General features: G+C 42.2%; 1 protein-coding gene across 1 annotated transcript in view; it reads left to right on the top strand.

Annotated features, from left to right (window-relative positions):
* Positions 1–15,157, top strand: part of GABRA5 (gamma-aminobutyric acid type A receptor alpha5 subunit) — a 58,443-nt gene that overhangs the window by 21,988 nt on the left and 21,298 nt on the right. The window contains exon 5 of the mRNA XM_009281336.1: positions 7,406–7,488. Coding sequence (XP_009279611.1) covers positions 7,406–7,488 — 83 coding nt within the window. The remainder of the gene's footprint in view (positions 1–7,405; positions 7,489–15,157) is intronic.

A 15,157-nucleotide genomic window follows, 5' to 3' on the forward strand; every position in this document is an offset into this window, starting at 1 on the left:
CCCTGGTTGTCCCGCACATGCCTTGTGAGCGCCCTTAAGATGAACTGCTCCATAATCTTCCCATAATGAAGTGTAGGCTGGTTGAGATGTTTCCCATTTTACCTGCATCAACAACTGCATCAGCTTCTCAGCATTGCTAGTACTGGTTAGATTTTTGGTTTTTAATTCAAGAATTCAGTAAAAATAGAAGCTACTGCAGAGGAGAGATTTGAAGGCCTTCCTCATGGGGTTTCAAGGAGAGTTCATCATGTATAAGGGACCAGCAAGGAGAGAAAGCTTGGAGAAGTTTTTAAGCAAAACTATCAAGTAGATGAGTGCGATATTGTTCTATAGCATTCATAGCTGCACAGCCATATTGGTCTAAAGTTTCTTTAGGAAAGTAAGGTTTGTAGGCAGAGAACCTAAAGAAGGAGTTGACTGCCAAAAAGCTTGGGTTTTTTACTGCGCCAGTTAGTCTGATAAAAAAATAAAGTTTCTTCCAGCAAGTTTTATCTTGCTCATGGACTTCGTGAGACACCTTGCATGGCAAGGATGGATAAGCATAAAGTCAGTGCTCCATCCATTGCTTTTATCCATATTAAGGAAATACTGTAGACTGAAAGGTATTACCTCTACTATAAACTTTTACCAGGAGCTGGAAATGCGATTCTTTCTATAACCCCCCAAATCCCTACCAAAGATCAGATAATTTAAGTGTCCTATTGGTTATTTCATTGCCTTTCTCAGTTCTTCCTGTGTCTAGAGGCTGAACATCCCCCCTGCCCCCATCTAAGGGTGTGCTTTGGGTATGCCAAGGTACTCCACATGCAGGGAGGTCATTCCTATAGTGGTGCAGCTTTTGAAATCAATCCTGTCCACCTCAGATCATCTCAGGATAACCTACTCTTCAGCACAGTTAATCTAGGCAATTGAAGACTTGTTTTCTCACTTCAACATAAGCTATGCTAAGGATTTGCTTTGCTTAAAATGAGAGTTTTGCTGTCAAGTACACCATGCATCTGAATTATATATTCACAGCTCACAAGAACATCAGTAACTGGAGCTCTTCGTCTTCCATAGCCCCTTCCCTGTGGCATTTTTGAAGCACATTTCAGTGTCATATAAAGATAACACATCTCAGCATCACAGGAAAGTTGGGAAAGGGTGGTATTCTTGGCAGAGTGGTTATGAAGGAAAAATGGGCTCAGGCAGAAATTTCTGCAGACTACCTCACTCCAGTTCCTAGCATTAATTTCTATTCTGTGTTCACTTTGTACGGTGGATCCGAAGGAAACGAGTGTACAACCAGCGTTATAAATAAGAAGCAGTGAACTGCCTCCACATCCCACACAGAGGTGCAGAACAAGGCCTTGAGTCCTTATTTTGGCCTCTTATCCAATGCAGTGACAGAGATTCTTGAGCAAGGCAATGTTTGAGTTACCGAGAATAACCACTTCTCTCTCCTGAGCCAGGCTGCAGACAGTCACCCAGCCAGGGATGGGTTTCAGGGTGACTTATAGCTGTTGATACCATGACTGAATGTGTATCCACATCCTAACACTTCTGTGCTGCATTAGGTAACCCGCTGTCACCACCATCCACAGGGTTTGTTAGGACTGTATGGGAAGCGCTTCAGAACCAAGAAAGGTCTTCACATATATATCTCTGTGTGTGTGTGTGTGTGTGTGTGTCTGTGTCTGTGTGTATATATATGCTCATATACTTAAGGAACACAGGGAGACATCAGTTCCCTGGACTACACACTTACTGTGCTGGGGCCTGCAACAAGTCTTGCTTTAACACCCTTTGAAAGGAATAACTGGTTATAAAAGTGCTCCCAAGACATCACAGTGGGAGAATGGGGTGAGTAGTTGCATCCTGAGTCAAGGCTAAATGAGTAATTTCACAAACCTAACAATGTGTTCACAGTTGGAAAAAAAAAAAACAAACCAGCAACTCTCTGTTACTCTGCGTACTAGAGATGCCGCAAGGGCTCAGATTGTTCTGCCAAGGTCTGTCGGAGCAGGTATCCAGGAAAGCTCCTCCTGGGGTTGGCTCCTGAGAAGGGTCTGAGCCGACCCTGAAGCCTCGCTTTGAAGGGAGCCAGCAGCCCCTTTGGGTGGGGCACAGCTTGGGTAAGGCTGGATCCACTTAACTCTTTTTTTGGCATGTTGGGGAGATGTTGAGATAGATCTGAGATGAGTTTCAAGCAAACATTTTGCCTTTTTTTAAGGAAAATGGTGATGGCTGGCCTCATGCTGGGAAGGGTACTTTGGCTCTTCTGTGCCCATTCTGGCCTGAGCCCCACAGCGGGTACTGGTTGCCAGCACAGATAGGGCCAAAGCACAGCATTAAAATGCTCCTTTTAATCAGGGGCAAGGGCAGTGCACAGAAATAAACTAAGAAGATGGAGCTGGTTTGGGGGTTAGGGCAAACAGGCAGAAGAGCTTCTTATCTCTCTGGCCCCAATACCTCAGAGCCAACAAAACTTCCCTTGTGTCCCTTTCATCAGTAACTCTTGTTATTCAACACTTATCTTGAGTTAACTTCTCCCAAAAGCCACTGGTGACCCTGCCTTTCTGCTCCCCTCTCCTAAAGCTCTCTGTTTCAATTTGTTTGCATACTAAAGCTAGTAGCTGATAAGAAAGCAAGTTTCTGCGGCTGTTGGCTCCCCGGGCAGGTGACTGCCCTCGCCTCCTGCCTGGCAGCTGCAGATAATAATACTCCTGAAAGTGTTTTCTGCACTTCCACGGTAGCAGAGAGATGATAGCTTTGCTCAGTCTCCCAGCTCTTTTCCCATGAGTAGGAGCAGATGCTCCTTGCATTGAGGGAAATCATGGGAACAGCGGGGAGGTCCCTGCAGCCCCCTAAAACGGGCTCTTGCGGGTCAGAGTGCCTTGTGCTCTCCTTGAAGCACACTTGCTGCAGATGTCTGGCTCCCAAACATCTGCATTTATTCCCTCGCCACATCCTTGACTTTAACACCTCCTTCTCCCCCTGCCTGTTAAAAAGCAACGGTCTCTTGAAAGCATCGTCTTGCTTAATTCTCCAGTGGAAAGGGTTGAAGGTGACTTTTCTGGAGTGAAGAAGACTTGCTGCTTGAATTGTTGTGCTTTTCTTAGATGGGTATTCACTTGTGTGTGTATATTTTGTTGAAACAGAACATCAGTAATCACTTTATGTTCTTAAAGTAAAGGTTATACATAATGAAGCTTTGATGGAACTTTCATGTACAGTTATGGGTGATAAGTGAAATAATTTGTAGATCTAACCTTTTTTTCAGATAGGTAAGGTATGCTGTAGCATTTGTTGGTTGATTAACATTTGGATAGCAGTGTAAGTATTTGGAGCATTATGAAAGTGAAATTTTATCCATAATAAATCAGCAGCTGTAACCAGGGTTTGTTACATATTTTGGGTGAATACCAGCCCCATTGAAGTCACGGAGAATTTTACCATTAACTTCAATAAAATCAGAGTTTCGTCCTCCCATTGTAAAGAAGCTTTAACAGCCACTTTCCAAAAACTCTGTTTGAGTGAAACTAATCCCATAGGGCTTTTATTAAGACATAATGATGGTGGAGGAGGGAAGCTTTTAAATGCTTCTGTTGGAAAGAACTGCAGTTTGAGCAGTGCTTGAGCTGTGACAGAAAAAATCCTGGTTTGGAGACTGTCTCTAGCTCAGATAACTGTGCTGCAATGAGCACAGCAAGATTGTTCTGGAGTGACCATATTAAAAGGATTAGGCAAAGGCTGTTTCATATATGCATGCCAAGGTCTCCTTTCTCTTCTTTCAATAAATGCAAACTGGGAGTAATTTTGTTATAATCAGCTGTGTAAACTAGGGTATGCAAAGGGTACCTAGGCTTTAACACTATGTTAAAAGCCAAAGTGTGCAAATATCACCCCAGGTGATATTTGAAGGAGCAGACCGAGATATCAATTTCTTTGTGACTCCTGGAGCTATGATCTGAATATATAGTTTGTACTGTGCACCTAGGAGCAAATCTGTATGCAGTGACCCATGCTTCCAGCCCCCAGAGTGTAAGAGGTGGCTGCTGTGCTGCTTTTTTTTATGTATGCAGTAGAAAATCCAGTCTCTTTGAATCAGGAGTCAATTTAGTGACTCTATTTTTCAGGTCCTCACACAGTAATGAAAAACAGCTACTGTTGGGCACAGAGTGCTCTGCAGAAATCCAGGGTGGTGACATTTATGCAGTGTATCAGAAACCACAGTCACGTTTTCTGTTGCATTGCCCATTACAAGACACTTCACAAGCCTCGGGTAATGCACACTTCGTAAGAGGTAGCTAGGAGAGTGTTCACTGAGCATTTTAAATTTACATACGAGGCTCAGCTACATACTTTTTAAGAATAGCATGTAACAAATAGGTATAGCCAGTTCATTTGTTCAAGACGGCCAAATTAGGAGTGGCCCTAGGATGGAGGCACGGAAAGAAAGCATGCAGATTATCATTGATAATGAGCAAAAGGAACTTCTTCATCCAAAGAATTCATGTTAATGAAAGGAAAGGCAGCACATTTGCAGCTGCTAAACTGGGTTCTCCCTACCCCTGGGCTAGACCCAGAAGACTGCACCAGGCACATCCTTTTAAGGGATGTGCCGCCTTTTGCTGGATGAGGAATTCAGAGGGGGCACAGGAGTAGCCCTGGCACCACCAGGGTCTTTGTGGCTTCTGAGACAGCTAGTGGCAGCCACGTGCCCTCCAGCCTTATGTGCTACCCTTTCATTTAAGATAGGCAAAAATTATTTCTGGAGGGACTTAATTAAGTTCCACTGGGTCACAGTCTCTGTGCACCTCATCTTCACTTCTCTTCCACATTTATGGTTGAGGAATGTCTGCAGCCTTCCTCATTACACACAAGGGTTATTTCCAGAGGTGCAGGCAGCAGGATACAATTCATAGGACGATCAGATGAAACAGAAGGTCTTATTCATAATTCTGCATTGAATCTTCCTTCACTTCCTGATTCCACAGCTGCTCTCTTGGTAAGATGGATATAGGGACCCCTTCCTTGGAGGTGTGCAGATGACAAGTATGTGTATTAAAATGTTGTCAAGCTGCAGCCTTTGAAACAACGTACTTGAACTGTTGGTAGACAAAGAGGCAGGAGATGGCCTGCAGTAAAACACGTCAGCTTTCTTACGGCACTTGGAGCAAGGCTTCTGAATTTATCAAGAAAATTAAATTTGGAATACTTAGTACAGAAAATATAACGATGCACTGGAGGGATGGCAGCCTTGCTTTAAAGTACCCATTAGACTGATTTTTATCAAAAGGATGCAAGTTCTGGATGGGATGCTACTAGAACCAGCTTGTTAAATTCAACCACGTAGCACTCTCAGTGACTGTGGCTTTGCTGGCTTTGGTGTCCAAAGGCAGTCTCCACTGCAGACAACTCTGTATTTTAGTGATTTTAAAATTTGTTTTACAAAAATAAAGTCCAAGAACAGTTTTGCCTAAGGGCAGGTATCTCAGGCCTCAGTCATTTCTTTCCTATATTGTAGATTTCCTGTTTGTTCTTACCAAATGATACATTATCTCTGAACTGGATTTTTTTTTTCTTTTGCTTTATATGTTGTATTATCTTTACATTTTCTATTAACTATTTGCAGTTTGCCTTTTCCCTCCCTGTTTCCCAGCCCATCCTCATGATACGATCTCTAGCCAACGATACTATTGCATTTCTCTGTGCTTATTTTGCCATTTCCAGCTATTGGTAAAGCTCCAGAATTTCTGTGCATTGGCAGAGAGTGGAGCTGTCTTCCCCAATTTGTTGTCCATGTAGCTGGAGTGCTCCAGCAAGGCATCATTGTGTTGTATTGAATTGGACTGGCCGAACGCTGTGCCATCTGTACACGGACAGATTGTTACCCTTTACGATCCCTTTGGATAGAAGTTCTTGTAGCAAGAATACTCACTTTGGTGTGCTAATAGGAAGCGGTGAGTATATATACCCGGGGGGTATGGCTACGTGTGGCTGTTGTGATGGGAAAGGGTACTTTTGCATTCTGGCAGTAGGGTGTTGTGGATTTCTTTGCAGCAGTTTGGTGAGGAACCAGGCTGCCCTCCAGCAGAGCCCTGCGTCACCCCAGCACTGGGCAGTCTGTGAGGCTTTGAGTGTCTCTGGTCTGTCACCTCTGAGGCAGAATAGCGGCATAAAACGAGAAAGCCATAAGGGTATTCATAATGTAAAATGAGATTTGCATCCTTGCTATCCTGAGCAAACCATCTGTATTATGCAAATACCAAAATGACCTAATCAAAGCCAGGCTCTCATTGTGCCATGTGCTGCGTGCACCTAGAAAAGTGAGCTTTGGCTCTTTTGATATATTTGATATCAATATAGCTGATATTGTACTGCTCAGAAATTTACCTTGGACTTTTCTTTGTGTTCAGCTTCATCTGTCAGTCATACAGAACATCCATAGGATATGTCTGTTTTTTTCTAAGAGTTTTTCCTTCCCTACCTGTATGTCCAATATAACTCAAGAATTTCCATGTAGTGGCAGGGCGGTCCAGGATAGAATTGTTTCCCCAGACAATATGCTGGGGAAAATGACCCTGGTGTTTTTTCCTGACAAGGTACCCAGGTAATTCACAATTGGACTGCCCCGATACAATGTGATTTCCACGAAAACTAACTGTAGTGCTATATAAAGTCATATATATAGAAGGAGAGATACAGATACATAATTGACTTTATAGATGACTTTTTATATAGATATACATATTTATTTTATATACTTTTATTTATAAATATTTATTTTTATGTATTTAAATAGTTACATCTATATATAAAGTCAGCGCTTCTTTATGTCTGTAACCGTGCTATACTCAGGAGTCAAATTCCTAGTCCAGTTGCAGTATCTACACAAAGCAGGTAAGAAGAAGGTGCATGGCAGAAGCTCCAGCACAGGAGTTCCTTCATGTAATAATAAGAAAGAATGATCTTACTGGAACAGCTTACATAAAATCAGTTCATGTGTCTCAGTGTTACTAGATAAGGCCTACAGCACGCACACACAGTGGTCCACCTGGCTTATCTCACATTCAGTTTAACAGGGGGTTGCTGTGATTTCAGCAGGAGCAAGGAGCCTTCAGGAAAAGCTTGCTTGTGTCAGCACTCATGTATTGCAGTGAGAGGCTGATCTTACTGGAACAGCTTACATAAAATCAGTTCATGTGTCTCAGTGTTACTAGATAAGGCCTACAGCACGCACACACAGTGGTCCACCTGGCTTATCTCACATTCAGTTTAACAGGGGGTTGCTGTGATTTCAGCAGGAGCAAGGAGCCTTCAGGAAAAGCTTGCTTGTGTCAGCACTCATGTATTGCAGTGAGAGGCCTAAAGGGAAGGCGCCAAAAAAAAAATGATGTGTTTTCTTTTTATTCCCCCACAGATTGACCATCTCTGCTGAATGTCCCATGCAGCTTGAAGATTTCCCCATGGATGCACATGCTTGCCCATTAAAATTTGGAAGCTGTAAGTTGTCTTCTGAAATAAGAACTGGAAAAATCCATTGTTATCTGGCTTTTCAAGTTCAGACATGTCTTGTACGAATCATTCACCCTTCCCCCTCCCCTCCCCTTTTAACATTGCTCATTAGCACCCCAGTCTGCCACCCCTGCTGCTACCCTGCTGCTCATTTTCCATGACTGTGCTTTATCTGGCACTGCTGCTTTTCAGCTCATGCTTGCATGCTCCGTGATGAACGGTGAGCTGATGGGTGATAGGTCTTGTATATCCACATCAAGCATAACAGCCACTGTTAGATGGAATAGTAGATGCAGACAGCTAAGTTGATAACTTGGTTTTATGTTTGTAGAAAAATGGAGCTTTCATTGGACAATATCAGATTGATGTGCTATTGTGGTACTCACGTGAATCAGACTGCAGTGCAAATCTACATTGCGTATATTAAAAGAGATCTAGAATATTAAAAGAAGAAATATCTTTCCATTTGGCTTTAATAAATCCAGTCCTGTATCTTGTTACATGATGTTGGATACATATGTATTTGTATATATGCACACATTATTCTAAACTGTATGCTGAATGTTGATTTTTCCTCAATTCCAAGCCTCTAATCCACCACACTGCTGCCTTGCCAGAAGCTTACTTTAAAAATAACCTCAGGGGATCAGACGGTGATATTTAAATACAAAGTTCTTAATTAAAGTACAGATGAGGCTACTACAGTAGGTATTTTTTATTTCAGTAATCAAATCAGAGGTTCCAGGTGCAATCAGTGTCTCTAAAGACTTTTGAAAATTACCAGGCAAGGCATTTTGCTAGTCCCTGAAGCCACCTTAGCGTCAGCATTTTTCAATGTTTTTTCAGTCGTATCAATTTAGAGTCATTAATCCTAGCAAGATTAAGCTTTGCCTTTATGTCTGTATCTGCCCTGGTTTAACACTGGCTATGCATTGTCTTCTAGTGATCATACTAAGTAAAAACACTGTTTACAGTAACGATTACCAAATTACCAAACTTAAGATGAACTGATTTCCCTTCCCTCTTCCAATCCAGATAGACCCAGTTTCATCTGAATAGCCACCAGTATTTTACAAGGTCACTGCAGATTTAAGTGTGTCCATTTAATTCAGCAACATTAATTTACAGCAAAGCCAATATAAATCTGAAGGTCCATACAACTTTACACTCAACTTGAAAAATTATATGCAAACCATCCATTTCATGCCAAACTTGAAAATGGGAAACTATCTCACAGGAAAGTCTCATTATTTGTATATAAGGTTAAACAAAAGCTACTGGAAAGAATTAAGATGAAAAAGAAAAAGAAGTTGTCCTTCCTGGTATTACATCTTCTTTACTGTATTGATAGATAAAGTTGAAGTCACACCTGTTGGTCTCTAGTGCAGACTATAGAACTGGGATGTTGGATAGTTTTATGAAATCTTGCAAAATATGCAATATAAAACTAAAAAATACATATTTAAACAAAGAGCCTGATGCAGCAGGGATCTGAAGCTCAACCTCTAAAGTTAAATGGATGTTTCAATGCCTTAGTAGACTAGGTGCAGTAAGGTACAGGTTCTAACTCTCCATATAGTAAGACAAAAAAACCCAAAAACCAAACATGCAAGTGCAGGAGATAACATTACCAGATTACAAACACTTAGAAGGAGTACAGTCTTCAGTAGCATTGGAAAAAACCCAACAATCTGTCTGAATGCAATTATATGTTCTGCTTGTGCCAAATGTGTTACATATTAATCACCTATTAGCACACAGGTAATTTTAACCCGGGGAAAAAACAACACTGAAAAGTCGTATTTTAGGCATGTGAGGGCTGAACACGGTTTTAGTTCATGCTCCTTGCCACGCTCAGTATACAATCCTAGAGTATATTTTATAAGCTACTACAAGTCACCTTGTTCTAGTCATAAGTCATAAGTCATAAGTCATTCTGTGTTCATAGTCACAAGTTCTTCCACAGTGTATAGACATGGAGCCATTTGGCCTGTGCTAGTCCACACTGGTAGCCTCTGCAGTAAATAAATATATAGGGACAAGCTATGGACAATCTTTCAGCCTTGGGAATATCTGTATTACTGATCTGACAGCTCATTGGTAATTTATTGTGATTTAATATGCAGAAGTTTGCACAAGTAGCAGCCAATAAGTCAGGGTTTATTGAATTAGCCCAGATGTATTTCAGGAGAATACAGTATTTATTGCCTATTTACAGCAATACAGGTTTGCATTAAGTCATCTTGAGGCTTGCAGCAAGACAAAGCCTACGGGGGTATATTGTACACAAGCACATGCCCCTTCTGCTTTAGCTTTCCTCCCTGTCTTTCCCCAAAGGGTTTCTTTTTAATGGTCTTTTCCAAGAAGGATTTTGAAAAGCCTCAAGGAATAGCATCAAAGTAAATGTTAGACACATTATCAGTAGAGCTGGGAGGGTAGAGAAGAGACGAGTGCTAACTGGTCAGAGGGTGGAGAGAGCAGGGCAGCGAAACAAAGCAGCCAGCGCACGGGCGGATCAGCAGCAGAAAGGATGCTAAGAAGCGATCGGTGCCGCATCAGAGGCAGGAGCAGGTTATTATTTTTCTGGCTGCATGAACGTTCACTGCACTTGCTGTAATTCAGCAAGCAAAAGAGAAAAAGCCCTGACATTTCCTTCAGGATTAAAGAGAAGGAATGTTAATCTTGCTCACAGAAATAAACGTAAATGTTGAATTCTTATGTCCTGTTCGACTGGTTTCTTGCTATATTAGAATTGTGGGAGATTTTATGGGCCTAGGCAGCGTTATATGTAGCAACAGAATATTTTGTAGAAATAATTAAAAGCAAGGTCGAATAAGGGGATATAAGGGATATGAAGTTACATGCACATACCACCAGCCTAGATACCTGCCGGGCAGTTCAGATGCCAACTACAGAAGTAATACTTCTTAATGTCCTATGGCACGTCATGAAAAGCTGTGCTGGCTAGAGGCCAGTTCAAGGACGGCTTCTATTGAACTGAACAGAGCAGGTTTAAGTTGTTCTCCTTTTAAGTACTATGCCTCAGTGCTCGGAGATGGCAAGATCAGTTGGGTCTGCTCTGGGATGTGCATGTACATGGGTAGTGTCCCTCTGGACTTGCATCCCTGCTAGCAATAAGGCCACCTGTAGAAATCATTCCACAAAAATCTCATTTAAAGGTACAAGGGAACTGGGGATGGTGCATGAGTGCAGGCTCTTGGGTCTCTGCAAACAGGCTCCGCTCCCTTCGAACCAGGGGTGCTCAGTGGGGATGGCCGTGGCAGTCTGTTCATTACCTCACGGTAGCATGGGAAGGATGCTGGTTACTTCCATGGCCAAGTTTAAAATAAACTTTCCGTTGCAATTCTAGTGCTGACCTGTACTCTAAATAAATTTGCTGGTCAAGTAGGATCTGATGAACCTTCCTGATGCCAGTCACAGTTTCGCTAGCAGCGTCTTAGCCTAAGAAATTCCTCCTTAGCCCCAAGCTATTTCTGGTGTGGGGAGGAGGAATTAGATAAGACAGCAAGGACATTAAAGGTAGGAAGCTTTAATATTTCACCTCTTCCACTGATAGGCCTTAAGAGTACATTAAAAGTATCGTTTAGTACAGTTTCCAAACACCCATGTGTCACCAGGTAGGTAAGCATCATTATCTCTAGGGCAGCTGAGGCAGAGAAGATAATTGACTTTCTGTAAGGTCACACAGCAAATCAGTGTCAGAAAAAGGATTAGGCTCAACTTCTTTGGTTGGAGAGACAGATGTCTAATCCACTAGACCATGAAGGCCTCTGCCCAGGCGAGTGACTTAACTCCTAAACCTCATTTTACTCATGCGTTAATTATATCAGTTTTACCTAGCACACAGGGTTGCCCTGAAGATGAATTAGTTAATTGCTATTAGTGAACGTTAACCAGTGCTTTGACAATGTCAAATACTGTAAGGTGGAGTCTATTTATGGCAACTGTCTCTTGAAGGCACAGTATCTGAGTACATGTAGTTATCAGATCTTGTATTGTGGAACAGATAAATGCATGAATCTGCTGCCCACTAGTCACTCGGCTGAAAAAAACCCCTACTATTTTTAGAGTAAGTAGAGAGTCTAATGAATATTCTGAAAATAATGAGATCCCCTAGCTCATGAGCAGGGGAAAACCAGGCCTGACATTGATTCCTGATGGATTTAATTCGGCCACATAGATGGTGAAGGTTGATCACTGTAGATCAAAAAGGGACTTTTCTGACTGTGAGAAAACAGCACTAGGTAAAATTCGTAGCGTCTGAAGAAAGTAGTTAACACAATTAGGTACATCTTCCTTTTTAACAGCTCAAACTGAGTCATGGTGTCTGCTGTGGTCTTTGATAAAGGAAAGTGCACAGGCTATTTCTGTAGCAGGAGACATGCCCAAATTATTTTCCTCTAAGAAGGCTGGTGAACTCAGAGTAATGAGGAGACAGTAACTTCACCAGTATCCCAGGATTTTATTGCAACACTTAACGTTAAGACACTCACTGTTCACCAACTATCCCTGCACCTACAGCCGCTGAGCAATTTCTCCAGAAAAAGTATTTTAAGAAAATTCCCCTGATGGTAAAGTTTCTCTATAATGCTGAGAATTAGCTGAGATAGCACTGAGGTGAAGGCACCTAAAGGGGGTTTCTTGATTTTGTGCTTCCCCCAGTTAGCACCTGTGAAGCTGCAGGAGAACTGCAGGTGGGGAGGGAGAACTTCAAAACAGAGTCCCTCCAAACAGACTCTAATTCTGGTGTAGTAAAATGTGATAAAGAATGTATTCAGCCTCTCAAAACCTGTGGGTAGGAGTCTTGTGTAAGAATATAATTAAATGAATAATAAATAAAGACAAATGTTAATTTTAGGAGACTTTGAAAAGGGGAAATGGCTCTTTGGTAGGTTTTCCTGGGTTGCTCCCAGGAAGAGCTGGAACTGTATTCTCATATGTAGAGGCAGAGCTTTTCTGTTACTCATCTCTGTCAACTGGCCAGAAGAGGCTCCTGAGTCCATTCCTGAGAGCAGAGACAGGCAGCACGGGTTGTTGACTCTGCTGGAAAGTGTTAGTGCCTTCTTTACGAAGGAACACATGGAGAGAGCCAGGGAGGTTCTCTGTGAAAAGCTCAGCGGCCGAGTTCAAGACTAAGTTGTGATTTTGCAATTTAAGGCAAAAGCCAGTTAATTTAGAAATGATAGGTTTCGCCTTTATGCAGTGTATAGCAGCTTTCCTTGAAGTCAAGGGATGCGTGCTGCTCGCTCATGTAATGTCTTCTCTTATATTTTCCTAAGGTTTATCACTGCTTAATTAGATACCTCCATTGCAATGAACATCTGAATGACTAAAATAAGGTGAAGCTAGGTGAATACTAAAATTCAGTATTTCTAAGATGTTTGTTATGTTTCTCTGCTCACTCCTCCTGCCTTATGTTACCACCAGTTACCAACCACCACTTTGGTTGGAATTCTTCTCCCCTAATTTTTAGCTGTTTAGAAGCCAGGTCTCCAGGCATGCTGAAAGAGATGCTTGTGGTAGCATCAGACAGGCAGTCTAGATAACTAGCTTGGACCAGGGGTGTAATTTTACTTAAGTTTAGCTAGTAAAGCATAGGCATCTAGCCTGAACTAATTTTCCATACAACCCTTAGAATGAGTGGAGGAGGTGGAGACCACCTAACAGTATTGCTGTTATTTGCCTCTAGTTTCCTTGAAATCGTGAACACATGACTAGTCGTGGGGCTGTGTTGTTTAAAAAATTAAATCTTTTAGTTCAGAAGTCCTTAACACACAGACTCCTGACTGAAACACACTCACAAAATCATAGGTATTCACTAGAGCCACGAGGCTCCCCTAGACTCCCCCAGATCTTCTGTGGCTCTTACCTGTTCTGGGATGTGGAGATGCTCTGCTGCAGAATGAGCAGGGTGGTTTGGCCCATATCAAAAGCCTTGCATTAACAGCAAAGCCTTGGAAAATGGACAGGATGTGACAATTTTAGATAAACAAGTATGTCACAGTTAGTTATCTAGACTCCCTTTATGGCCACTGAAAGGAAATAAGTACTTCTGTAGTGTGATTCATTAGAACTATTTTTGATAACTGCCTAAGGATGAGATGAATCGTATTTTAGAAGTTCCTATTTTTCTGCAATACTAGCTCAGATGTAGATGACTATATTGTACCCTGGTCAGAGTAACTTAGAAGTCCGTTTTTCTCTACATCATTAGCTCAGAAATACATACTTCTGTTGTACTTTGTTCAGAAGAAGCAGTCACTGCTGTAGACTAGTTAGGTGTTACTTACGTTGGTGGCGAGCTTTTGTATCTCTCCTAGGTACTATTTTAGCTGTTTCTGCTAATGGAAGTCCCATTTTTCAAAGGATCTTAATAAAAATCAGTAGGGCTTTTCAGTACAGAGATACTGTACCATTTCTGCAAGAATTTTGTATGAGCTGTGCTGTTCCTCCTGCATTGAGTGGAATGGGTTATACCAATAGATACTTAAGCCTTCTCACAGGTGGTGCAACATAGCCTGTAATCATTTCAGATATGCATCTATAGCAATATGGACACCTCTTCAGCCAGCATTTTGAGCAGTCAGTGCTGCCAGCAGCTTCGTCCTTGCATTGAGTCCCACAGTCAGTGTGGAGGAATGCAGCCTGGAGCTCCCAAAGAGCAGGACATTCAGCAAGCGTGGTGCGTGAAAGAAAATACTGTAATATTCAAGTATTTCAGAGATCTAAGAAGCTTTCTTAACAGGAATCTACTTAGAAATTAAAACGTAGGATTCCGGGCCTGGACTGCATGGTGCAGGTTTCTGCAGCAGCTATTGTTATGGGACCCTAGTCTGCATCAGAACTTGCAAGTGAATATGACCCTAACTTCTCACTCATTTGGTAGGTTTCCCATAGAAGTGATACCTTTTCATGTGACAAAAGGGAAAAGGGCCCTTTCTAAAAGCTCCCTAAAACTATCAGATCAGTCAGTTTTTCTTCATCCATTACAATGACACACATTCAGGACTTTCCAGAAAAGGCTGGAGAAACTGCTAGTATCCTCTTTAAGCATTTGCAGTCGCTGTTGTTAATTAACTTTTCAAAGACTTTGTCACGTATACACGGTTACTGTTTGCACTGAGATAATTTTAAAAATATATTAAAAATGTGGTGTTTGCTACCGTCCAGTCCTCTGGGTGTGTGATTGCTTCCCTGTGAAACACTGCCCAGCTCTGGGTCAGTCACTTCCTACTTCTGGTCACCCCCCGTTCAGAAGCCAGTGAGTTTTTCCCCTTTGGTTCATAACAGAGCAAAAAAGGGAAGTCAGAAAGAACAATTGCTCGCACAGGCCATTTGCCACATGATCCGAAAAAGCTGTTGTCTTCCCCGTCCATCTCGCAGCCAGTGCTAACTCCAGGCTGCAGACTCTGCCGACGTGCAGCAGCCGAGGGCTCGGCTCCCTACCAGCCCGGAGCAGACGCCGCGCAGGCAGGATCGCCTTTAATGAAACCCTTTTTTTGTATCGGTAAGGAGTGCTTCCCCGGGGTGCCTGTGGCAGCTTTTGTAGCAGCTGCAGAGAGCCCCTTGAGTGGCCGTGGCTGAAAGCCTGCGTGCTGCCTGCCTGGGGAGCTTTTTTTTTTTTTTTTTTTTTTTT

This window comes from Aptenodytes forsteri, unplaced genomic scaffold (assembly GCF_000699145.1).
Source record: "Aptenodytes forsteri isolate BGI_AS27 unplaced genomic scaffold, ASM69914v1 Scaffold212, whole genome shotgun sequence".
Lineage (NCBI taxonomy): Eukaryota > Metazoa > Chordata > Aves > Sphenisciformes > Spheniscidae > Aptenodytes > Aptenodytes forsteri.